This window comes from Misgurnus anguillicaudatus, chromosome 12 (genome assembly GCF_027580225.2).
Source record: "Misgurnus anguillicaudatus chromosome 12, ASM2758022v2, whole genome shotgun sequence".
Classification (NCBI taxonomy): domain Eukaryota; kingdom Metazoa; phylum Chordata; class Actinopteri; order Cypriniformes; family Cobitidae; genus Misgurnus; species Misgurnus anguillicaudatus.
Window position 1 is genome coordinate 35,637,758 of NC_073348.2, and position 26,217 is coordinate 35,663,974.

General features: G+C 36.5%; 4 protein-coding genes and 1 pseudogene across 4 annotated transcripts; all 5 read left to right on the forward strand.

The window, feature by feature from the left end:
• The first annotated feature begins 648 nt into the window (after positions 1 to 648).
• LOC129446257 (trace amine-associated receptor 13c-like) lies at positions 649 to 1,614 on the forward strand. Its single transcript, XM_055207208.2, has one exon. It carries the CDS (start codon positions 649 to 651, stop codon positions 1,612 to 1,614), a length of 966 nt encoding a protein of 321 aa, XP_055063183.2.
• Positions 1,615 to 3,434: 1,820 nt separating this feature from the next.
• On the forward strand, positions 3,435 to 4,403 carry LOC129446621 (trace amine-associated receptor 13c-like). Its single transcript, XM_073873725.1, has one exon. It carries the CDS (start codon positions 3,435 to 3,437, stop codon positions 4,401 to 4,403), a length of 969 nt encoding a protein of 322 aa, XP_073729826.1.
• A 4,019-nt stretch (positions 4,404 to 8,422) lies between these two features.
• Positions 8,423 to 9,392, forward strand: LOC129446252 (trace amine-associated receptor 13c-like). The gene is made up of 2 exons (XM_073873726.1): positions 8,423 to 8,485; positions 8,598 to 9,392. The coding sequence occupies exons 1-2, from the start codon at positions 8,423 to 8,425 to the stop codon at positions 9,390 to 9,392; spliced, it is 858 nt and encodes a 285-aa protein (XP_073729827.1).
• Positions 9,393 to 13,925: 4,533 nt separating this feature from the next.
• LOC141369206 (trace amine-associated receptor 13c-like) lies at positions 13,926 to 14,910 on the forward strand. Its single transcript, XM_073874759.1, has one exon. It carries the CDS (start codon positions 13,942 to 13,944, stop codon positions 14,908 to 14,910), a length of 969 nt encoding a protein of 322 aa, XP_073730860.1. The 5' UTR covers positions 13,926 to 13,941.
• Positions 14,911 to 23,755: 8,845 nt separating this feature from the next.
• Positions 23,756 to 24,776, forward strand: LOC141369207 (trace amine-associated receptor 13c-like; annotated as a pseudogene).
• The last annotated feature ends 1,441 nt before the right edge of the window (positions 24,777 to 26,217 follow it).

The window sequence follows — 26,217 nt, forward strand, 5'->3', positions numbered from 1 at the left end:
CCTCACTATATAAGACATGATATACGTTGTGGCCTCACTGACCCAATCACCGTCTGGGCTGGTTACTGCATGCATCTCTATGAGTGTACTGTTGCTAACTGCCTGACTCAATTTACCCTTTGTGAAGATCATCTCCCTCCATTGTCATCATTGTCTTTTATTGTTTACTTTGAAATTAAAATAAGTGTCTCTTTGTTATCTGTAACTGTCAAGACGTGTTTGTGTCCGAGTTTCCTGCTACCGATACCATTATCATCTGCATTACTCCATTATCTATCCCATCTGCCTGTGTTATGTGTTCAATAAATACATCATTGAGGCATTAAGTTGAGCAAATTATGGGTTCATTTTAATTTTGGGGTGAACGATTTCTTTAACTATGTTTCAAATGTACAACAAGTCACTTATTTACCTTAAGCCTCAATAATATACTTTTTAATCATCTTTCAGGAAAGGAAACAAACTGTAACACAACTAGGTTTTTACATTTTTAAAAAGGTATTTATATTAATGCATTATTAAAATATCAAAAGATGATATCATTATGCAACATCAGAGTGGGTGGTGAATGGGCTGGTCAGTCTGATCTAGACATAATATAAATGAGAGAACAGTAGGGAGATCAGATCAAAGGTAGAGACTTCACTCATGGCCTATGAAACAGAAGATCTTGAGACTCAATACTGCTTTCCTGCCATTAACTCATCATGCATCAAAACAAAACGCTCCACACATGAATACAATATCATGTATGTGTTTTTTTCATTGCTGTCAGTATGGACTGTGTTTCTGAATCTGCTGGTGATCATCTCCATCTCTCACTTCAAGAAGCTTCACACTCCAACCAACATGCTCATTCTCTCTCTGGCTGTGTCCGACCTGCTCGTAGGACTTATTGTCATGCCCTTGGAGGCGATTAAGTTGATTGAAACATGTTGGTACTTTAGAGACACTATTTGTAGACTGTTTTTAATAATCATGGGATTGCTGCTTTCTACATCTCTGAGTAATTTAGTTTTAATAGCTGTTGACCGTTATGTGGCTGTGTGTCACCCTCTGCTGTACCCACAGAAAATAACAACGACTAGAACAATAATTACTGTCTGTGTTTGGTGGTTTTTCTCTTCTGTTTATAACATTGCAATTATAAGTATCTCACATAGAAATAACACATGTTATGGGGAATGTATAGCTATGCTTACATTTGTCTGGTCAATTGCTGATTTATTCCTGTCTTTCCTGTTTCCTTGTACCATCATTATAACTTTATATTTGAGAATCTTCTATGTCGCACATCAGCAAGTAAAAGTTATAAACTCTCTGATGAGGAGTGGAAAACATCTAACAGAAGGTTCAGTGAGGAGGAAATCTGAGAGCAAAGCCGCTCTGACATTAGGAATCATTGTGACGGTTTATCTGTTTTGCTGGATCCCCTTTTTTATTTTATCTCTAACACCAAACACAAAAATGACTTCTGCTACAGCCTATTTTATGTTATGGATGTTGTATATTAATTCAGGTCTGAATCCTGTCATCTATGCTATATTTTACCCCTGGTTTAGAACGTCAGTTAAACACATCCTAAATCTATCCAAAATATTTAAACCAGCATAAATTCTACTGGTCTTGTTCATTATAATAATAATTAAGGTTCTGTATTTACTAGCATTGTTCTCTCATAAACTGGTTAATGGGTTTCAACACAAGATATTACATCAAAAACTGAGAATATGTTTTTAAAAAAGGCTAAATTTTGCAGATATTAATGAAGTGGTTTGCCATAAAACTAATAAACCCATCAGGGTGCCGAGCGGGTTTATGGAAACTGCAGGCCAAACATATAATATTATAGGTGAAATATGTAAAGGAGTATACAGTTCAAATTACTAATTTATTTGTTACAATTAATTAAACTTATAAAAAAATAAGTAATCAGGTTTTTAGTCTTAAATACATCAGAATATGCAGTACAGAAAAAACAAGAAAATAAAAACATGCACACAGTAGTGCTTAGGCACAAAGATACCATTATTTGAAAATGTTTTTCAGGACAGAAAACTGATTTTAATGTTGAATTTAATGAACATAATGAATTATTTTATGTGCATAACGGGTACACAAGACACTAACCTGCATCATCAAAAGCAACTACTGCATCAGTCTGTCAATCTACTTGCATGTTTCCCACTTTTAACAATGCTTTGGTGGATAATTGTTGGATGCAGCATACAGGTGTTAACATGACCCACTCTGAAGACCCTGCACACATTTTGAATAACAAAATATTGTTATTGACAAATCAGCTCATGATAGCTTTGTTTCTGAGAGGCCAATGCTGTTAAAAGGCCCATTTATATTATATATTATTGTGCCAGGGTTAGCATCGCTAATCATTGTTACATCAACTTTTAGTTGTTTTTCAATGGATTTCTCGAAATATCATGCCAAACTTGACTTGTCCAGTAGAATTTTTGCGACTGAGGCATCAGTGGAAGGTCCAACCTGTGCTTTAGCGCACGCCAGCGTGTGAAATATTCTCACAAAAACACTTTCGTCATGTTTCTTTCTTTAGAGGCCTTTCTCTTTTTGTTATACAAATCATAGACACTTTTTCTCTTGCGATCCTCAGATATTATGAAAAAACACGATGAGAACGCGAGCTTCAATAAATTTGCGGAAACCGTAGCTCACCACACATATACACCTGAAAGTGCGCACATGCAGAAAGCGAACCTAGGGACGAGCACGTACTAGGATGACCAATAGTCTTGATGATCCACTCGGAAAAAGAAAATACCTTTAAGTTGTCATTGTTTGTGTCAAAGTAGTTGTGAATTTGTTGTAACATTAAAAAAGGAGATCATGACTTACTGTGTGCTCAAAGTTATACTCCGAGCTCCAGTGGTTTCCTCTGTGAGTGAACGAGGATGATGGGGAACAATTCCAGCATATGCTTTTTCTCATTGGTTGCTGCGTTAAATCTTACCCAGATACAATAGTGCTATTTTCTGATTGGCTCTTATGTAGCCTGTTTCTTTGAATTAGCAGTAAGAAAGTTATTTTCTATAGGCCGCGGAATTTAATTTTCTTAGAAATTAATGTACAATTATGGGCATATTTGCTGGATGAATGGATGAATTACTTCATTGTTATTATTAATTCTGCTAAATCAGGTAAAATCTTATAAATTGGTATAGTTTATTATATGTTTTATCCCATTTGAGCTAAATCTGGGATTTCCTTAGTGTATTTCGGTAGGAGGTTCAATAGTGTTTTAAATGAAATTTCATTTACCCCTGCTGAATCGCTACAAAATCATTATGCAGCTTCAGAGTGGGTGGTGAATGGGTTGAGTCAGTCTGATCCTGACAGTGTATAAATGACAGAGCAGTAAGGAAATCAGATCAAACTCCTATCAGGATGAGACTTTACTTATGGCCGATGAGACCAAAGATCATGAGACTCAATACTGCTTTCCTGCCATTAATTCATCATGCATCAAGACAAAACGCTCCACGCGTGAATACAATATCATGTATGTGTTTTTTTCATTGTTGTCAGTATGGACTGTGTTTCTGAATCTGCTGGTGATCATCTCCATCTGTCACTTCAAGAAGCTTCACACTCCAACCAACATGCTCGTTCTCTCTCTGGCTGTAACCGACCTGCTCGTAGGACTTATTACAATGCCCCTGGAGGCGATAAAGTTGATTGAAACAAGTTGGTACTTTGGAGACACTTTCTGTACAGTGTTTTTAACAACCACAGGGCTGCTTTTCTCTACATCTCTGAGTAATTTAGTTTTTATAGCTGTTGACCGTTATGTGGCTGTGTGTCAACCTCTGCTGTACCCACAGAAAATAACAATGACTAGAACAATATTTATGATCTGTCTTTTCTGGTTTTTCTCTTCAGCTTATACCATTGCAATTGGTATAAATATTTCACATAGAAAATACACATGTTATGGAGAATGTATGATTATTATTACTTTTGCCTGGACAATTACTGACCTGTTCCTGTCTTTCCTGCTTCCTTGTACCGTCATTATAACTTTATATTTGAGAATCTTCTATGTCGCACATCATCAAGTGAAAGTTATAAACTCTCTGATGAGGAGTGAAAAACATCTAACAGAAGGTTCAGTGAGGAGGAAATCTGAGAGTAAAGCCGCTCTGACATTAGGAATCATTGTGATGGTTTATCTGTTTTGCTGGATTCCCTATTTTATTTTATCTCTAATACCAAACACAAGCATGACTTCTGTTATAGCCTATTTTATGTTATGGATGTTATATATTAATTCAGCTCTAAATCCTCTCATCTATGCTATATTTTACCCCTGGTTTAGAACATCAGTTAAACACATCCTAAATCTATCCAAAATATTTAAACCAGTATAACTTATTGTTCATTATAATAATAATTTCGATTCTGGATGTACTGGCATTGTTCACTGGTCAGTGGAGTTCTACACAAGATATTACATCAACATTTGATAATATGTTTTAAAAAAGGCTACATTTTGTAGAGACTAATAAAGTGGTTTGCCAATACTAATGAACCCATTAGGGTTTATGGAAACTGTAGGCCAAACATATAAATTATAGGTGACATATGTGAAGACGTACTGTTTATTACCAATTTCTTTGTTACAGTTAATTAAACTGATAAAAAAACATACGTTTTTAGTCTTAATACATCAAAATCTGCAGTAAAAAACAAACAAGCAAATAAAAACATGCATACAGTAGCATTCAAAGTTACTATTCTATAAAAAATGTTTTTCACTTATTTTAATATTGAATTTAATTAAAAATATGAATATTTTGTGTGGATAAACTACTGTTGGGTAACTGTTGCATCAGTCTGTCAATCTATTTGGATGTGAGTTTGTTTCCCACTTTTAATGATACTTTGATGGATCATCTTTGAATGCAGGATATACAGTACTGTAGGTGTTAACAGGACTCATTGATATAACACCAGACTGAATACATCTACTGTATAAGACAATAAGTTCTAGACAATTATGTTCTAGAATGGGACACAGAAAAGTTTACAAGCCTAAACCAGAGGCAAATGAAAGCAATGCCATACTGCTGTCGGTAAAATAAAGTCCGCTTTTTTATTCCTGCTGTATGAAATTATCCAAAATAATCTATTGTTGAAGCACTTAAGGATCATGCATTCATGTGCAGAACATAGACTGGACTTGTATTCACATAAATACCTGTAAGTAAAGAAACGTTCACAATCGAGTAAATTCACAATAACTGCCTATATTAATTAATGCTGTAGTGGCTATTGCTGAGACTACAGACCACTTTCGATTATTTGCTCTTCTACAGCATCGACCTCACCCATTTGAAAGGCATTGGAGACAATTATTAACAGAACCTATCGGCCTGTGTTTACCTATCGGTCTGGCTAGTGGCTAAACTGATCTCGGAAACAAATACCTTTATTGAAAATAAAATGTTTCGGTTTGCTTAAGACAAGGGGAGATCCCAAGCATGGATCACCACTTTGAGGAGAAGTTTGGCAGCCAAGCAAGAATTTTGAACGAAGGTAATTTACTTTTCATTTACTAATATACTTGTCATTTTTTACTTGTTATCAGAAATAAACTACTCTAATGGACTCTGTTGTTATTGATTTTAGTTGCATTTGGTCCACAAAAGCTGTTTGTTTATGTTGTTGCTGCTGAACCATCTAAACCTTCTTAAGTTACAATCAAATAATCTTGTTATGCACGTTTTCCACTTTCATTGTGTACAAAAAGCTAGAAGAGAAAAATATAGCTTCTACCAAATCTAATAAATTATGCATGGATTAAACATACTAAAATAAAAAAGTACAACTGAAGATATTTTTCAAATTTTCAATATATTTTTATAGTGCATTTCATAATTGTTTAATTGTTTCAAAGCAGGCTTACATTGATAAATACACGAGGAAACACAGAAAAACCATAAACATAAGCAGCAGAATACAGCGGTTGAGATCAATCGTACTAACGAGCAAAGTTATAATGTAAAGTATATAAAAGAGGGCTAAGTTAAGCCAATGTCAGCAGACGCCACAGGGGTTGAAAAAAAAACCCTAGGCGAAAAACCCTGCAGGAAAAGTCCTAGGAGGGAAAAAATAACCTTGGGAGAGAGCAAGACATAGCTGATTCTATAAAGGGTAAATTACATAATAGGTATATATATGTATGTATGTATGTATGTACGTACGTACGTACATATTTATTTTTCACTCTGTCATTTCGACGACAAGCATATTGGGAACTCGCTTAGAGGGACCAATTGACTTTAAGTGTTTTTAAAAGAGCTTCTGACTGTTAAATTAAGTGGAGACATCGCATCAGGTCACCATGACTGGCTGTACCACTGCTGAGACGGCTGGGTTTCATAGGCTCGGCTCCTCAGCAAATAAAGCTAATGATGCAGTTTTCTGCTGCCTATTTATGTCCACACAGCAGGGTCGTGTCAGTAGATGTAAATACTGCATAACAACATTCATTAGCCTTTTTTGATACACTCGAATTGGATTGGTCCCTCTAACCGAGTTCCCAATACGTCAGTCATTAATGTGACGTCTCCGTTCCCTTCCTTCAGAGAACGAGGGTTACTGTCAGGAATCATGAGGTATAGAACCCAATTGCAGACGTTTCAGACACATAACTTTATTGACAATAACATAAAAGCCAACGAGGGGGCAAAATAACAAACAAACTCAAGAAACATGACAACACGACAGGCCATGGAAGCAAAAAAAAAACAGCACAGGACAGCAAACACACGGTCACTAAATAGGGGAGCAAATAATGAGGGATGAATGCAACAATATGATAATTAACAAGGAGACGTGGGGGTGGGGTCAGGAGACGAGACAAGGAAGCACAAACAAAGGCCATGTGCTACCACACAAAACACGTGGGGCTGTCATGATCCTGCCATGAAGAGCAAAAACTATGATAAGAAGGCATCCCACACAAAACCTACAAGACAAGACAAAATGAAAGATCAAGGACACAATACATTTAACAAATCAGGGGCAAGGATAAATACAACACAATAAGTCAGGGGCAATAATAAAGACAACAAACATGAATGTACAAGAAAGTTCAAGAAGGACGGGCAAGGCAGGGAAAGAGTCCTTAATCAGGGGATAAAACAACTGCTCATTTACAAGAAAATATGTCAGATGCACTTACAGGGTTTTGCATCTGGCCTCAATATTTGAAGAGTTTGGTTCCAAAACGCAATAAATCCATTTTGACAAATTTTGGTAAAAACGTGTTTTCTATACCAAGAAAGTGACAAAATGAAAACAACTATTTTCTGTTACAAACTTTCACATAGCATCTTTAGGTTATATAAACATAAAAAATTCAAATCCATAAGTTGATTTTCAAAGATTTATTATAAAAACTGATTATTTTTTCAACAAAATGCAATAAATCCATGACAAGTTTTTATTCAAAATGTTAAAAATCTATTGAATCAATAGCCTATATAAATGTGCATTCATCTTTGCCATGTTATATTCATTTAATTGACTAGTTGTACACACTAATTAAAAATATAAACATTAAAGTCATTAATCAAAACACTTACTTTGTAATATTAAGAACACTGTCATTTCTGCGGTTATACTTGACGTCCTCGCTTAACGTTTTTCACAGCGATCATCTGTAAAATGTTTTGGTCCTGCTCGATTTTCGTTGACTTTGAGTAAAATAATGTAAAGTTTTTCATAAGATCCTCTGGGGTCAATGTGTTAGCATGAGAAGCTTGATGCTGTCGGGAGAACAAGCACCCGTCTCCCGAGTGCCTCTCAGGGAAAATATTAGATGTTGATGGCGTACGTTTCTTTCCCGTCACAGAAAACCACCACAGGTTTATGAATGCAATTAAAGTATTATTTTGTTTTGTTTGTTGATCACGAAGTACAAAGTAGAAGAGGAAAACTAGGACTCCATGTACTCAGCGCGCCGCCATGTTTGTTTACATTGCGTGAATGGTGCGCTGTAGGATTTATTGTGTTCTGTAAAAAAGGGGGAGTGGCGCTTATCGCATATTGGGAAAAAAGAGAGAAAAGATGACAGAATAACACGGCGAATATTGGATTTTGCGTAAAATTAAGAATTTACTTTTAACTACTGACCTGATATAATACTGATTTTGGCAGTAACTCATTTTTTTTCAAAAATGGCGTTTATCGCGTTTTGGAACCAAACTCTTCATTTACAAACATCTAAAAATTGAAATGTTAAAGAAAATTACATCCACTGAAAACAATGTTGCATCAGAGTGGGTGGTGAATGGGTTGAGTCAGTCTGATCTAGACATAATATAAATGAGAGAACCGTAGGGAGATCAGATCAAACTGTTAACAGGAGGAGATTTTACTCATGGCCTATAAGACAGAAGATCAAAAGACTCAATACTGCTTTCCTGCCATTAACTCATCATGCATCAAAACAAAACGCTCCACACATGAATACAATATCATGAATGTGTTTTTTTTCAGTGCTGTCAGTATGGACTGTGTTTCTGAATCTGCTGGTGATCATCTCCATCTGTCACGTCAAGAAGCTTCAGACTCCAACAAACATGCTCATTCTCTCACTGGCTGCGGCAGACCTGCTCATAGGACTTATTGTCATGCCCCTGGAGGGAATTAGGTTGATTGAAACATGTTGGTACTTTGGAGAGAATATCTGTAGAGTGTTTTCAGTAATCATGGGGCTGCTTTTCTCAGCATCTCTGAGTAATTTAGTTTTAATAGCTGTTGACCGTTATGTGGCTGTGTGTCACCCTCTGCTGTACCCACAGAAAATAACAATGACTAGAACAATAATTATTATCTGTGTTTCCTGGTTTTTCTCTTCAGTTTGTAACATTTTAGGTGATATAAGTTCCTCACAAAGAAACTACACATGTTATGGAGAATGTAGATTTATCATTACTTTTGCCTGGACAATCATTGACCTGTTCCTGTCTTTCCTGCTTCCTTGTACCGTCATTATAACTTTATATTTGAGAATCTTCTATGTTGCACATAATCAAGTGAAAATTATAAACTCTCTGATGAGGAGTGGAAAACATCTAACAGAAGGTTCAGTGAGGAGGAAATCTGAGAGCAAAGCCGCTCTGACATTAGGAATCATTGTGATGGTTTATCTGTTTTGCTGGATTCCCTTTTACAGCTTATCTCTAACACCAACCACAAGAATGACTTCTGCTATAGCCTATTTTACTTTATGGATGGTGTATATTAGTTCAGCTCTGAATCCTCTCATCTATGCTATATTTTACCCCTGGTTTAGAACGTCAGTTAAACACATCCTAAATGTATCCAAACTATTTAAGCCATCTTAACTTCTCCTGGTCTTGTTCATTATAATAATAACTACTGTTCTGGATTTAAACAGTTTTTAAGAATTGCTCAATGGGGTTCAACAAAAGATATTACATCAAAAACTGAGAATATGTTTATAAAAGAGGCCACATTTTGCAGATTTTAATATAGTGGTTTGCCATAAAACTAAAAAATCAGGGTGCCCGGTGCAGTGGGGTGCACAGACCTTCTCAGGGGCGGACAGACTAAAAAGGGCATACAAAATAAATATTACATTAAATAACAATCAAATTAATTTTTTTACAGAATGTAAATGCAATTATTTATTAAATAAATCATCTGTATTTAAAGCAGTAGGCCTCTGTCGTGTTTTTAAAAAATGGGAATAAAAATGGAATAAACATTACTCCTCTCTTAAGAAATTTGAAGTAAACATAATAAGTGATAATAAGTAAACATAATAAGTGATGTGCTTTCATGATGACCATGCATGAGATTTTTCTCAGTGACTGCAACTGAGGGTCATATTTAATTTGACAGATATGGACATTATGGTCACTAAAAGGTCAAATACAAACACTTCTCTAATTACCCCTCTAATGATGTTTATTTCATTAAGTAAAATCTTTTACATTAAATTAGTAAACAACAATAACTGCAGATTGTAATAGAGATTTTACAATATTTAATACAGATTTTACAATATCTCTTATGTTTACAATACTTGTAATTGTGAGAAAATTGCCATTCTAAACAGACACACAGGGCAGTGCAGTCCCCTGTCAACAACAAGAATCAGATCTTTGAGGTTTCTAAGGTTAAGAGGTTTTTAACTATGTAAATTATACTATACACACAACTATGTTATGTTAAACGGAACCTAATACTGAACTACACTCATAGATCCTTTATTAGTTAATATTAATTTCAAACCTCCATGTAAAGCATTACCATGAAACCAAAGATATAAATTCTTACAATTTAGAGTTGGGTGTGGTCTTAGATTTCACTTCATTAGATTAATTTCCCAAACTAATAACCCCCCCCCCATGCATGCAGCATATACAGTAGGTGTTTACATAACCCACCATTAAGCCCCTGCACACATTTTGAATAGCAAAACACTGTTATTGACAAATGAGCCCATTTTGTTTCTGAAAGGCAAATGCTGTTCAAAAGCTAATTTTATATGGTATGTAATGACTTGATGGTAAAGACTTCACCAGCTAACAGAAAACTTCTAAGTTTACCCTCAGGGAATTACTGAAAATCCTGCTTCATTACAAGCACAAAATAAATTAATTTTGATTCATTTCAGATTCTGTATAAGACAATAAGAATTAAACATGAAAATTAAAAGTACAAAATGAATCATTATGTTGTAGAATGGGAGACAGAAAAGTTTGCAAGCCTAAATCAGGGGCAAATGAAAGCAATGTCATACTTCTGTAAATAAAACAAATTGTCTTAAAGTCAGCTGTTTTTATTCCTGCTGTATGAAATGATCTAAATGAATATGTTTTGAAGGCACTTAAAGGTAAAATTTGTAAGATTTTTTTGCAGTAAAATATCCAAAAACCACTAGGCCAGTGTTATATATTTTGTCTAGCTCATTACTTACAATCTCTAATGTTTTCAACTACTTGTAAATTGTAAGAAAATTGCCATTCTAAACAGAGACACAGGGCAGTGCAGTCTCCTGTCAATGATGTTAATATCCACGTTAGCATTTGTTACCGCCTTTACTGGTGTATAAACCACATGACAACAGTGTCATGGACAATTGCGGAAGTATGCTTTATTGTATAGCATCTGTCGGGCTACTGGCTTGTTTATGGAACATTTAATTCTGTGCTGTGTTAACACACCATCAAATTAGACAAATACTGCAACATCTATTACTAACAATTTAATTTTGAACATGATGTCACGGAGTGACTTTTACCAGCGGAATGAAAAGGGCGACGATCGTTAAGCCCAGATGGATTTTAATGCAACACCAGGCCGATTCCGGCCAACTCCAGGCAAAACAAATCAAGCGCTATGGAGATCAGGTGTGCTTAGTGAGTGTGGCGATCAGCGATTGAACATCGTAGGGAAGAGGAGGCTCATAAATATGACGTCAAAGCAACCGGAAAGGGCGTACTGTTCGGCGAGTTCGCTTTGGGAGCCTTCTGTGTTGCTGTAAGAGGGGGACGGGTGAGGGGAAGCCGGGAACCGAAACCAAAACCAAGAGCAAAGACGAGCGTCTGGATAAAAGGAGCCACTGGCGGATGAATAGTAACCTTCAAAGAAGGAGTCGAAAAGCCACGTTGATCCGGCGTTCGCGGAGAGAGTACAGGGACTGAAGAGACGAGTCTGAGTTTGTTCGGCAGGCGCTGTGAGTGGGGCGGAGGTTTCTGGTGCATATGGAGATACGTTCCCATGTGGATTTGCAGGCTGGGCGAAATCAAGACGGAGAATTGGGCTGAAAAGAGATGAAGCTAAGTGATCAATCATTCATTTTGAAGTAATTATAACTGCTGTGGCTGTGTATTTTGAAGAGATCGTGTACGTCAGAAGCACACAGGAAAACTGATCTAAGGGGAGAAATTAGCAATGGAAGCAACAAAGTACTTAGGAGTTAAAGGGACAGTGTGTTACGTGGAAGTCGTCCTGTTGTTGCCTTGCTATTTGCATAATTGCTAATACTGTTACCCTCATTTTATCTCTGTTTATTGAGAAGTGTGTGGGCCGCCCCGTTCATGTTGAGGATCTGTGGGCGTGCTGGAACCGGCTGAGAAGAAGGAGGAGCTCAAAGATCGTGGCCTCGACGTTTACATCTGGTTGTCCTCTGCCCCAGTCATTTGACTATTCAGGACTACAAACCCAGCCAAATGTTGTGACCCTGACCCTATATCACTGTGAGTGAGTGGAGTGCTGTGGGTGAGTCTTTTGACATGTGTACACTTGGACAATTGTAGTGTTTTGCTGTTGTCAGTGTTGTCAGTGATCACCTCTTAGGCTGAGGAAAGAGCCCTGTGTCAGAAGAGCGGAGTGGTGGCGTTGGACGGCCGCCTTATATATATACACGACCGAGACCTGTTAATCTCCTTCCCGCCTGGTGGTCGCGACGTGGCTGTGGAGAGTACCAGCCTATGCCAGTTTGTACTCCTGCTCATTCACTTACCTGTATGCACCCCTGTACCCCCCAAAGCTAAAAGCCCACTGTACCCATCTGAATGCATCCCTGTACTCCCAAAGCTAGAAGCCCAGTGTACTCACCTGTATGCATCCTTGTTCACCCAAAGCTAAAAGCTATGAGCCCAGTGTACTTACCGGTATCCAGACCCGAATGTCCCTCCCCTGTGTGTGAGCCCAAAGGACAAAGGCCAAAGGACTGGAAATTATTTTAAGTATTTAAATCCCCCTATGCTTGTTTTTAATATTTAATAAAAACTGTTACATTTTATTTCCTTTGTCTGTCTGGTCATTGGGGGTGTTTTGGGACCTCCTCGGGGTGGAAACAGAAGGAGGAGCGTGACCCGCGACAGGGGCGGTCCGCTCCCACCTGTGACAATAACATGAAACCTTACATAATGAAATAAAACGATGTCATCAAACGCAACATTTATAAAAAAAAGTTAAAGACAACAAATCCCATAATTCCATGCTGCTTCAGAGCATCATTAATCTACGTCATTGTTATTATTTTGATTGTGTGCCCTCTAGCGGCGGATTGTACAAATTGTATGGAACATGCATTAATTTGCAGAGCATGGACTGGACCTGTATTTATAAAATGAATCACGATGGAAATAAATCTGAATGCCCTGACAAAGACGGTTTTATGGCACATTGCAGCAGTGACGTTTCGGGGAACCCAAAGTTAACTTCCGGCCTGTTTACTTATAATGGGTGTTTTACAGAAAAATTATCTACTTCCGTAGATCATTTCTCAATCAGAATAAAGCATTCAACTGTCCCGTGGTATAAAGAATTTTAACATTGACAACTTTGTAGGTCACATTTTTCGGCTGCATACATCATCAATGTTTCTCATTTTAGAAAAAAATAAGTTGTAAAAAACAATGCTGCCATAGATCTAGAAGTGGGTACAATCAAAAGTGACTTATCATTTGCAAAATACACTTGAAATAAAAATCACTTTCTCTCCCCAGCCTATGTTTTGCTACAGAAGATATATATTAACCTAATGGAGTATTATGGATTCCTTGTGCTTATGATTATGGGCTTCAAACACACAACTACTATTTAGTGCCTTTACAAAGCTAGGAAGAGCCATGATATTATTTAATAAAACTCTAAATTTAGGCACAATAAAAAAGCCAGAAAAAGACAGACATATACAAGTACCTATAGTATGGCATTTTAATTTTGGTGTTGAACATAGTCCTTTAACTATATGTTTCATATGAACAAGTCACGTTACATTAAAGAAACATGACATGATATCCTTATGCAGCAGAGTGGGTGGTAAATGGGTTGGACTGTCTGATCTAGACATAATATATATGAAAGAACAGTAAGGAGATCAGATCAAACCCTTAACAGGAGGAGACTTTACTCATGGACTATGAGACAGAAGATCATGAGACTCAATACTGCTTTCCTGCCATTAACTCATCATGCATCAAGACAAAACGCTCCACACATGAATACAATATCATGTATGTGTTTTTTTCAGTGCTGTCAGTATGGACTGTGTTTCTAAATCTTCTGGTTATCATCTCCATCTATCACTTCAAGAAGCTTCACACTCCAACCAACATGCTCATTCTCTCTCTGGCTGTGGCCGACCTGCTCGTAGGACTTATTGGCATGCCCTTGGAAGCGATTAAATTGATTGAAACATGTTGGTACTTTGGAGACACTTTCTGTAGACTGTTTATAATAATGACAGGGCTGCTTTTCTCTGCATCTCTGAGTAATTTAGTTTTAATAGCTGTTGACCGTTGTGTGGCTGTGTGGCACCCTCTGCTTTACCCACAGAAAATTACAATGACTGGAACAATAATTATTATCTGTGTTTGCTGGTTTTCCTCTTCAGCGTATAACATTGCAATTGGTATGAGTATTTCACATAGAAAATATACATGTTATGGAGAATGTACGATTATGATTACTTTTGCCTGGTCAATCGCTGATCTGTTTCTGTCTTTCCTGCTTCCTTGTACCGTCATTATAAGTTTATATTTGAGAATCTTTTATGTCGCACATCAGCAAGTGAAAGTTATAAACTCTCTGATGAAGAGTGGAAAACATCTAACAGAAGGTTCAGTGAGGAGGAAATCTGAGAGCAAAGCCGCTCTGACTTTAGGAATCATTGTGACGGTTTATCTGTTTTGCTGGATTCCCTATTATATCTTAACTCTAACACAAAACACAAGCATGACTTCTGCTACAGCCTATTTTATGTTATGGATGATGTATATTAATTCAGGTCTGAATCCTCTCATCTATGCTATATTTTACCCCTGGTTTAGAACGTCAGTTAAACACATCCTAAATCTATACAAAATATTTAAGGCAGCATAACTTCTACTGTTCATTATGATAATAATTATGGTTCAGGTTTTTAGTCTTAAATATTAAACTATTCTATAAAAAAAAATTTCAGGACAGATGTTCCAAAAGACAAAACTGATTTAATTTTTAAATTTAATTTAAAATATAAATTATTTTATGTGCATAAATTACTGTTGGGCAACTGAACATGTTTGACATGAGTACACAAGACACTAACCTGCATCATCAAGAGCAACTATTGCATCAGTCTGTCAATCTACTTGCATGTGAGTTTGTTACTCACTGTTAATGATGCTTTGGTTGATCATTGTTGGATGCAGCATACAGGTGTTATCATGACCCTCCCTGAAGACCCTGCACACATTTTGAATAACAAAATATTATTATTTACAAATCAGCCCATGATACTTTTGTTTCTGAGAGGCCAATTCTGTTTAAAAGCCCATTTTATATGATATATTATTGCTTGATGGTAAGGACTTTACCAGCTAACAAAAGAGTACTAAGTACCGTCAGGAAAGCAATGAGATCAAAATCCTGCTTCATTACCCTCACTAAGTAACTAATTTAATACCAGATTAAATACATCTACTGTATAAGAATTAAACATGAAAAGCAGGAGTACAAAATGAATCATTATTTTCTAGAATGGGTCACAGAAAAGTTTGCAAGCCTAAAGCAGAGCAAATGAAAGCAATGTCATACTGCTGTCAATAAAATAAATCGTCTTAAAGTCAGCAGTTTTATTGAATGAAATTATCCAAAAAGAATCTATTGTTAAGGCACTCAAAGGTTTGCAGAGGATTTTCTTTTTCCGGGTGGATCATCAAGACTATTGGTCCTCCTAGTTGTCAATCAGGAGTGTTATGCAATTGCATTTTTTTAAAAAGTGGAGAAGGCGGTTCTTTTCTAAAATTCGAGAAAATCCTCCGCTACACCTTTAAGGATCATGGATTCATGTGGAGAACATGGACTGGACCTGTATTTACACTGGCTTAAAATAAATACATAAGAACCATACACAAAAGAGTAAAGTCACAATATCTGCACAAATTAATCAATGCTGTAGGGGCCAAAGCTGACACTACAGGCTAATTTCTATTATATGTTTTTCCACAGCACCTCGCCCATTTTAAAGCATTGGAGACATTTTAAAATATTGGCAGAGAATAAAAATGTAGATTTTAAAAATGATTTTGTTTTACATAAAGCAGAAAATGAATCACGGTGGAAAAAATCAGAACATGCTGATATAGATGCTTTCATTGCGCCAAATTAAAGAGCACCTATTTCATTGCTAAAAACAATGCTAGTTGGTGTTTTTGGTATAATACAATGTGTTTGCATGGTTTATGGTTAAAAAACACATTAGTTTCCACATACCGTACATTTTTGTAGCTCCAGATTGCTAATCTGTACATTGTGATTGGCCTGAATAAGATAAGCTTGTAAGATAAAGGGCCCTATTTTAACGATCTAAGGGCATTGTCTAAAGCGCACAGCGCAACGTCTAAATGGGTGTGTCCGAATTTACTTTTGCTAATTAACGACGGGAAAAATGGTTTGTGCGCCGAGCGCATGGTCAAAAAGCATTGGCCCTGTTTTTTTTTATGAATAATGGGAGTTTTTTTGGGCGTAACATGTAATAAACCAATGAGAGTCTCAGCTCTCATCCCCTTTAAAAGCATGTTGCGCTGGCGCTATGTCTAATCCCTATTTAGATGACGGACTTTGTAAACTGAAAAACTAAGCGGAGGAAGAAGATCCCCAGTTTAAGATTAATGTTAAATAATTTTGTTGTTTTTCACTTGTATTGCTCTCTGCACGTTTCAGCACTTGGACAGCACCACAAGTTTTTTTCAAGCATTGCTTAAAGCAACACTAAAGACTTATTGCTCTTTGCTCCCCCTACAGGTTAGAAGCGTAATTGTTCATTACTATTGTCGTAAATACTGCAGCATAGCTGGCTCTGATTGGATTGTAGGTCTGCCATAAAGCAAGTTTTTGTAGTTTTTACTTGAACTACAGGACCACTACCCGACGGTTGGAAACTTCTTTAGTGCGGTTTTGGCCGATACAGGGCTGCAAAGCGAATGTGAAAGTGCCGTTCACCCTGTTTTGAATGGATGAACCACTGAAACTTTTTGGAAACGTTATTTTAAGGTAAAAAAAACTCTTTGGTGTTGCTTTAAAAAATTTTCTCGTCTCACCATATCCACAAGTATAGAGTCAGCATATACAATAAATCCGTAAATCCATTTAAAAACAGATGCATTTGTTTAAAGCAAAGCATTTATTTATTACCAGGCTACAGTTGAAGCAGCTCTTTGCGCCTTCTAACATCTCATAATTAGTCCTCATTTATGTCCAAGAGACTCAATAATAATCTTTTACATTCAATCCTTTTATCTAATATTTAAAAACGTTTTTGTGCTGCTGCGCATTCATGTGTGTGATAAGCAAACCCGTGTTGTCGTCCCGTTTTTAGGCGCATATTACTAATGCGCTCTTTAAATAACAAAAAAACATATTGTGCCATTGACTTTAGACCAGGTTTTTGTTGGTCAATGGCGTAGTCTATTTTAGTTGCCTCAAAATAGCAACGCGCCCGAACACATCTCGTTTTCAGACCAGAACGCCCATGGGCACAAAAGGGGGCGCAAATGCATTTGCTATTTAAACAACGTGGCACTAAATGTGAACATTATAATTGCGCAGGGTGGAAACTAGCAAAAGACACTTGCAGATTTTCATGACCAAAATATGCAGGACTTGCATGATGTTATAATCCCTGCATTTTCGTAGCACATATACCTTGGCAGAAAGTTGAAAAATGTTGCATTTACTTCACACAAGAGCAGCCATGCCCCTGTTGCCATGGGAAAACAAAAATAGGTGCGTCAACGAAATCATTTCGTTATCGTCATCTTTGACGAAAACAACACTGCTAGTTTTATCCACTTTTTGCACATCCGCTATATTAGCTTACAGTCTGTTCTCACAAAACTTAACACACACAAAAATATGCTTGACAGTTATGCACTTTTCCCACTTTCATTATGTAGAAAAGATCAGACCGGAATCCCCTTTTTGTTTTTAAAAAAACCCTTGGTCTTGTTTTTTTACAGACAAAATTACAGACAAATGAGCCCTCCAAAATGGGGAGGGACTATGCCGTATATAAGTCTGGGTCGAATGCCATAGAGTACCTTTTTTCTTCTTTAACGTGATAACATCACTGCTCTGAAAGATGAAGCCTTTGCTTGCCATGGAAAGAGCCCTGTGCAGCAGATACATGCTTCTGGAAGCGTTTTCCCCTGCACCCTTTAAGCGTTTAGTTTCCCTGAAACTATTTCGAAGGATGCTGGATGTCATGGCAGCACCATCCCTATTCATTCTGTTGGGTCTGCTGTTGACGAGACGACCTTCGATTTTCCCTTCATGTTTGGAATCCGGCCCTAATGACAGCAAAGCGACACCATTCAGGGGCCAAGTGGTTTTCCTGCTCGCTCTCCTCTCGGCGGACCACGAACAGCCACCCTGCTCTTGCCTGTCAGAGCTCTATATAGTTTTGAAGTTTATAATTATTATTTTCTTTTTTTAATTTTATATTTTGTTTAGTTTTGTTGTTGTTTTGTTTAGGTGGAGGCTTTAAATAAGCCCTTTGGGTTTTTTGCCTCTCCCTGCACAATATATGGATTGTATTTTGTTTATATTGTATATATTTTTGTTCTCTGTGCAAATAAACCAAAAAAAAAGAGCTCTTAGAGTTTACACAAACCGCTCTGCCTCCTTTAGGAAGTCTGAAAAAACTACAGAATGATCGACAAAAATACAGCAACTGAAATTGTTACAAAAAGTCTTAGATGTTAAACTAAAATCTGTTACTTTTGCCTTATCTAAAGTTTAGAAAACTGTAGTTTTGTAGATTCAGTGAACTGTAGTTGTCTTTTGGTTAATTAGCTGTAAAGTTGAAGCACTGGTAGTTTAGTCATTTGATCTCCACACACCTCCACACAAGTAAAAAAGAAATGCTGGAATACGACCTGTGTGAGGAGCGCCTGCCTACCTGTCTGTCTGTTGGCGATGTGTGCCAACATCCACTGCACATAATATGCAGAGGTAAGAATGGCATCAGAATTCAACAAACTTTCTGCGGCAGTCTGTGTCCGCGCAGCCTCTAAAGCATATTCAACCATGGATAAGCGCGGATGGTTGCGTTCAAAACATACACAGTACAAATGATTACTTACAATACTGTAATTATTACTCTATGTCTTTTAGGGATGCACTGATTCGCGTCGTTTACAGGACATTTACAAATTCAGGATAGATGAAGAAAAGTAGTGGACTTCTATTAAATGCACTGTGCCACTGCTTTTCTTACTCATTTAAAACTATGATGACTACTGCCACCCATTGTCAGCTCGATTTGGCACTGGGTTATTTGCTCTTGAACAATTATACTGTATCATTATTTCGATTTCTTACATTTAATTTTCTTCCCGTTGCTTGGGCCCCTGACTGTAACACAACTACGCACAACTAGTTTAGGGACAATACGCTGAATGCTTTGTCCCAGAATATACACATCTTATTATTGGAACAACACATTTTGTGATAGGCTACTTTTAACACAACTTGTGTTTTATTTCAACACAAAAATGACATATGATGTTATAAAAGCAGAACCCAAAAATTTCACAAAAATATCACATCCAGATTTAGATTTAAAGTAAGGCAGCTCAAACAAGCATTTTAGTCTGGAACTAGGATAAGCCCTGTCTGGGAAACTGCCCTATAGTGTATTTAAATTATTACATTACAGAAACATCACAAGATGATATCATCATTATGCAGCATCAGAGTGGGTGGTAAATGGGTTGTGTCAGTCTGATCTAGACAAAATATAAATTAAAGAACAGTAAGAAGATCAGATCAAACTCCTATCAGGATGAGACTTTGCTCATGGACTATGAGACAGAAGGTCATGAGACTCAATACTGCTTTCCTGCCATCAACTCATCATGCATCAAGACAAAACGCTCCACAAATGAATACAATATCATGTATGTGTTTTTTTTCAGTGCTGTCAGTATGGACTGTGTTTATGAATCTTCTGGTTATCATCTCCATCTGTCAATTCAAGAAGCTTCATACTCCAACCTACATGTCCATTCTCTCTCTGTCTGTGGCCGACCTGCTCGTAGGACTTATTGTCATGCCCTTAGAAGCGATTAAGTTGATTGAAACATGTTGGTACTTTGGAGACACTTTCTGTAGACTGTTTATAATAATGACAGGGCTGCTTTGTTCTGCATCTCTGAGTAATTTAGTTTTTATAGCTGTGGACCGTTATGTGGCTGTGTGTCAACCTCTGCTGTACCCACAGAAAATAACAATGACTAGAACAATAATTATTATCTGTGTTTCCTGGTTATACTCTTCAGTGTATAACATTGCAATTGGTATGAGTATCTCACACAGAAAATACACATGTTATGGAGAATGTGTAATTATCATTACTTTTGCCTGGACAACCGCTGACATGTTTCTGTCTTTACTGTTTCCTTGTACCTTCATTATAACTTTATATTTGAGAATCTTTTATGTCGCACATCAACAAGTGAAAGTTATAAACTCTCTGATGAGGAGTGGAAAACATCTAACAGAAGGTTCAGTGAGGAGGAAATCTGAGAGCAAAGCCGCTCTGACATTAGGAATCATTGTAACGGTTTATCTTTTTTCCTGGATTCCCTATTACAGCTTAACCCTAACACCAAACACAAGCATGACTTCTGCTACAGCCTATATTTTGTTATGGATGTTGTATATTAATTCAGGTCTGAATCCTCTCATCTATGCTATATTTTACCCCTGGTTTAGAACGTCAGTTAAACACATCCTAAATCTATCCAAAATATTTAAGACGGCATAACTGCTATTGGTCTTGTTTATTATAATAATAATTACGATTTTGGATTTATTGACATTGTTCTCTCATGAACTGGTTAATGGGTTATAACACAAGATATTACATCAAAAACTATATGTATAAAAAAAGGAAAAGTGTTTTTTCATAAAACTAATTAACCCATCAGGGTGCCCAACAAGGAAAAAGAACCCAATAATATATATCTGTGTTAATTTTTTTCCTTGTTTATGATTATTGGTTACATGTGGTCTAAGTTGTTCTTACGTTTTTGCATACATTAAAAATAAATTGTATTATGAAAGTTTTTGATGATTCACGATTTGTTCGGTAAAACACCCGTAGCACATTTCACAAACAAATTTGAATACATCTACAAGACAATTAGCCTAAAGCAGGGGCAAGTGAAAGCAATGTCATACTGCTGTCAATAAAATAAATTATCTTAAAGTATTTTTTATTCCTGCTGTATGAAATGATCCAAAACAATCTATTTCTAAAGGGGTCATAGCATGAAAATCTGACTTTTTCCATGTTTAAGTGCTATAATTGAGTTCCCAGTGCTTCCATCAACCTAGTAAGTAAGTTTGGTAAACCATTCTCTGCAAGCATGTGAAATAATGGGTCATTGAATTCTGGCTCCTATCTAGATCATTTAAAAAGCACTGGAGACATTTTAAAATATATGCAGAAAACTTACACTATTTAGATTTAAAAAATTTTGTTTTGTTTTGTTTTACACAAAGCAGAACATGAACAACATTTTCATTAGACGTATGCATGTTGACAAGCCTGTAACCATAGTTAACTATCAGCCTGTGCTTAGTTATCGGTTTGGCTACCGGCTAAACTTATCTCGGAATCAAATACTTTGCTGAAAATTAAATGTTTTAGTTTGCTAAAGACGAGGGGAGATGCCAAGCCTGGATGCTTTGTGTATAAGTCTGGCAGCCAGGCAAAGAATTTGCTAAAATTGCATGCATTTATTTTACACAAGTTAGTTCATTGTAGTACACTAGTCAACATTTGAAGTGGATCAAAACCTTTCCTAAAAGTTTTCTTAAAACCAATATCCAATACCGTTCTTGTTTTAGGACAAATTTGATGAATGTTTTTGATCCATTTCAAATGTTGACTAGTTTTATTAAGCTAGTTAATTAAGTTTTTTAGTTCACATTTATTTTACATTTTGATCAGTTCTAAATTTTCTGTTGGTTGTATTTTGTTCTAATATTAATATAAATATTTTGTTCAGTGTTCAAAAACTGAAACAGGAAGTGCTTCTGGACCAGCGTTGTTTACATCTTGCAAAAATAGACTATTGGAGTCTATGGCTTCCTTTCACTAATCATTGGCTTCAAACACACAACCACCACTTAGTGCCTTTACAAAGAGAACCAAGAATATTCAGTAAAACTCTAAGGGCCCTATTTTAATGATCTAAGCGCACTGTCTAAAGCGCACAGCGTAACGTCTAAATGGGTGTGTCCGAATCCACTTTTGCTAATTTAACGACGGGAAAAATGGTTTGTGGGCCAAGCGCATGGTTGAAAAGGGTTGGTAGAATTTTTTTAATGAGAAATGGGAGTATTTCGGGCGTAACGTGCAATAAACCAATGAGAGTCTCAGCTCTCATCCCCTTTAAAAGCCTGTTGCGCTGGCGCTGTCTAATCTCTATTTAGATGACGGACTTTGTAAACTGAAAAACTAAGTGGAGAAAGAAGATCCCCAGTTTAAGATTAATGTTAAATAATTGTGTTGTTTTTCACTTGTATTGAAATTGTTGTTTTTTTGGATTAAAACCTTTAAAACCCGTTTTCTTTTAGTCATGGAAGTAAAAAAGCAGGCTTTTAGTTTCTTTCAATGTATGGCTATCCAATATCATCAAAAAATAATTTAAAAATATGTAAGAAAAGATTTGTACTCTAAACATACTTTATTTGTATCAAACAGGAGATAAAGAATTTACAAACGGCTCTCCTTTCAGCACTTGGACAACGTCACAAGATTTTTTAAGCATTACTTGTTGATGTTTCTCATCTTACCATATTCACAGGTACAGAGTCATCATGTACAGTGGATCCGTGAGGTAGCATTTAAAGAAGCATTTAAAGACAGATGCATTTGTTTAAAGCAAATCATTTATTCTCTTACCAGGCTACAGGTGAAAGCAGCTCTTTGCGCCTTCTAACGTCTCATAATAAGTCCTCATTTATGTCCAAGATAATAATCTTTTACATTCAATCCTGTAATCTTTTATATTTAAAAGCGTTTTTGTGCTGCTGCGCATTCTTGTATGTGTTAAGCAAAGCCGCGTTGTCGTCCCGTTTATAGGTGCATATTACTACTGCGCTCTTAAAATATCAAAAAAACATATTGCGCCATTGACTTTAGACTTTAGAGCAGGTTTTTGTTGGTCAATGCCGTCGTCTATTTTAGTTGCCTCAAAATAGCAACGCACCAACAATGCGCCTGAACACACCTCGTTTTCAGACCAGAACGCCCATGGGCGCAAAAGGGGGCGCAAATGCATTTGCTCTTTAAACAACGCTGCGCTACGTGAAAATTATAATTGTGCAGGGTGGAAACTAGCAAATGACACTTGCGTCGCGCATTGCGCTACATTGCGCCGGGTGTAAGATTGAGCCCTAAATGTGTAAGGCATAAGAAACTCATATATACATAGGATGGCAAAGCTTAGCAAAGTATTGGCTCATTTTAATTTTTGGATAAACTATTCCTTTAACTACATGTTTCATATGAACAACAAGTCACTTACTTACCTTAAGCCTTAAAAATATACTTTTTAACCTTGTTTCAGGAAAGGAAACGCATTACAAAAATATCAAAAGATTAAATCATTATGCAGCATCAGAGTGGGTGGTGAATGGGTTGCGTCAGTCTGATTCAGATACTTTATAAATGAAAGAACAGTAAGGAGATCAGATCAAACTCTTAACACAATGAGACTTTACTCATGGCCTATGAGACAGAAGATCATGAGACTCAATACTGCTTTCCTGCCATTAACTCATCATGCATCAAGACAAAACGCTCCACACATGAATACAATATCATGTATGTGTTTTTTTCATTGCTGTCAGTATGGACTGTGTTTATGAATCTGCTGGTGATCATCTCCATCTCTCACTTCAAGAAGCTTCACACTCCAACCAACATGCTCATTCTCTCTCTGGCTGTGGCTGACCTGCTTGTAGGACTTATTGTCATGCCCTTGGAGGCAATTAAGTTGATTGAAACATGTTGGTACTTTGGAGACACTTTCTGTATACTGTTTATAATAATGACAGGGATGCTTTTCTCTGCATCTCTGAGTAATTTAGTTTTAATAGCTGTTGACCGTTATGTGGCCGTTTGTCACCCCCTGCTGTACCCACAGAAAATAACAAAGACTAGAACAATAATTAGTATCTGTGTTTGCTGGTTTTTCTCTTCAACTTATAATATTGCAATTATAAGTATCTCACAAAAACATAACACATGTTATGAGGAATGTATAGCGATGCTTACTTTTGCCTTGTCAATCGCTGATCTATTCCTGCCTTTCCTGTTTCCTTGTTCCCTCATTATAACTTTATATTTGAAAATCTTCTGTGTCGCACATCATCAAGTGAAAGTTATAAACTCTCTGATGAGGAGTGGAAAAAATCTAACAGAAGGGTCAGTAAGGAGGAAATCTGAGAGCAAAGCCGCTCTGACATTAGGAATCATTGTGACGGTTTATCTGTTTTGCTGGATTCCCTATTTTATTTTATCTCTAACACCAAATACGAAAATTACTTCTGCTACAGCTTATTTTATGTTATGGATGTTGTATATTAATTCAGGTCTAAATCCTCTAATCTATGCTATATTTTACCCCTGGTTTCGAACGTCAGTTAAACTGATCCTAAATCTATCCAAAATATTTAAACCAGCATAACTGCTGGTCTTGTTCATTACAATAATAGTTACAGTTCTGGATTTACTGGCATTGTTCTCTCAAGAACTGGTCAATGGGGTTCAATACAAGATATTACATTAAAACCTGAAGAATGTTTTAAAAAAGGCTAATTTTGTCAGAGTATGCTAAGGTGGTTTCTAATAAAACTAATAAACCTATCAGGGTGCCCAGCTGGTTTATAAAAACTGCAGGCCAAACATACAAATTATAGGCTACATGTGTAAATTTCTATACTTTTTATAAATTCATTTCATTGTAATAATTAATTAAACTAATAAAAAACAAGTACTCAGGTTTTTAGTCTTAAATACGTCAGAATCTGCAGTACAGAACAAACAAGCAAATAAAAACATGCACACAGTAGTACTCAGGCACAACGATACAATTCCATAAATATGTTTTTTCAGCTTGATTAGTTTTTTAGGACAGATGTCCCAATTAGAGAAAACTGATTTTAATGTTGAATTTAATGAACATAATGAATTATTTTATGTGCATAAATTGCTGTCGGGTAACTGAACATGTTTGACATGATCACACAAGACAGTGACCTGAATCAAGAGCAAGTATTGCATCAGTCTGTCAATCTACTTGCATGTAACTTTGTTTCCTACTTTTAATGATGCTTTGGTGGATCATTTTTGGATGCAGCATATAGGTGTTAACATGACCCACCCTGAAGACCCTGCATACATTTTGAATAGCAAAATATTGTTATTGACAAATAAGCCCATGTTACCTTTGTTCGTGAGAGGTCAATGCTGTTGAAAAGCCCATTTTATATCATATATTATTGCTTGATGATAAAGACTTCACCAGCTAACAGAAGTGTTTTACATTTACCTGCAGGGAAGTTACTGAGATTAAAATCCTGCTTCATTACACACATGAAACTAAGAAACACCGGATTGAATACATCTATAAGACAATAAGAATTAAACATGAAAATTAAAAGTGCAAAATCAATCATTATGTTCTGTAGATGGACTGGACCTGTATTTACACTGGCTTAAAGTAAATACATAAATGGACAAAAGAGTAAATTCACAATATCTGCATTAATCAATGTAGTGACACTGCGTGCTAATTGCTATTATTTGCTATTCTACAGCACCTCGCTCATTTAAAAAGCATTGGAGACATTTTTAAATATAGGCAGAGAACTTACAGTATTTAGATTTTTTAAAATGTTTTTGTTTTACACAAAGCAGAAAATTGAATCACACTGATATAGACGGTTTTATTGGACGCAAGCACATTGCAGCATTGACGCGCCTGAGCTAAAGCATGCCGCCAGCTCTCATTGAAAATTAATGACTTCCAAGCTACTTTGATGCTCTCGCCGGTGGCGGTCTGAACGCAGAGTTGGTTCACTATCAGCCAGTGTTTACTTATCGGTCTGGCTAGTGGCTAAACTTAT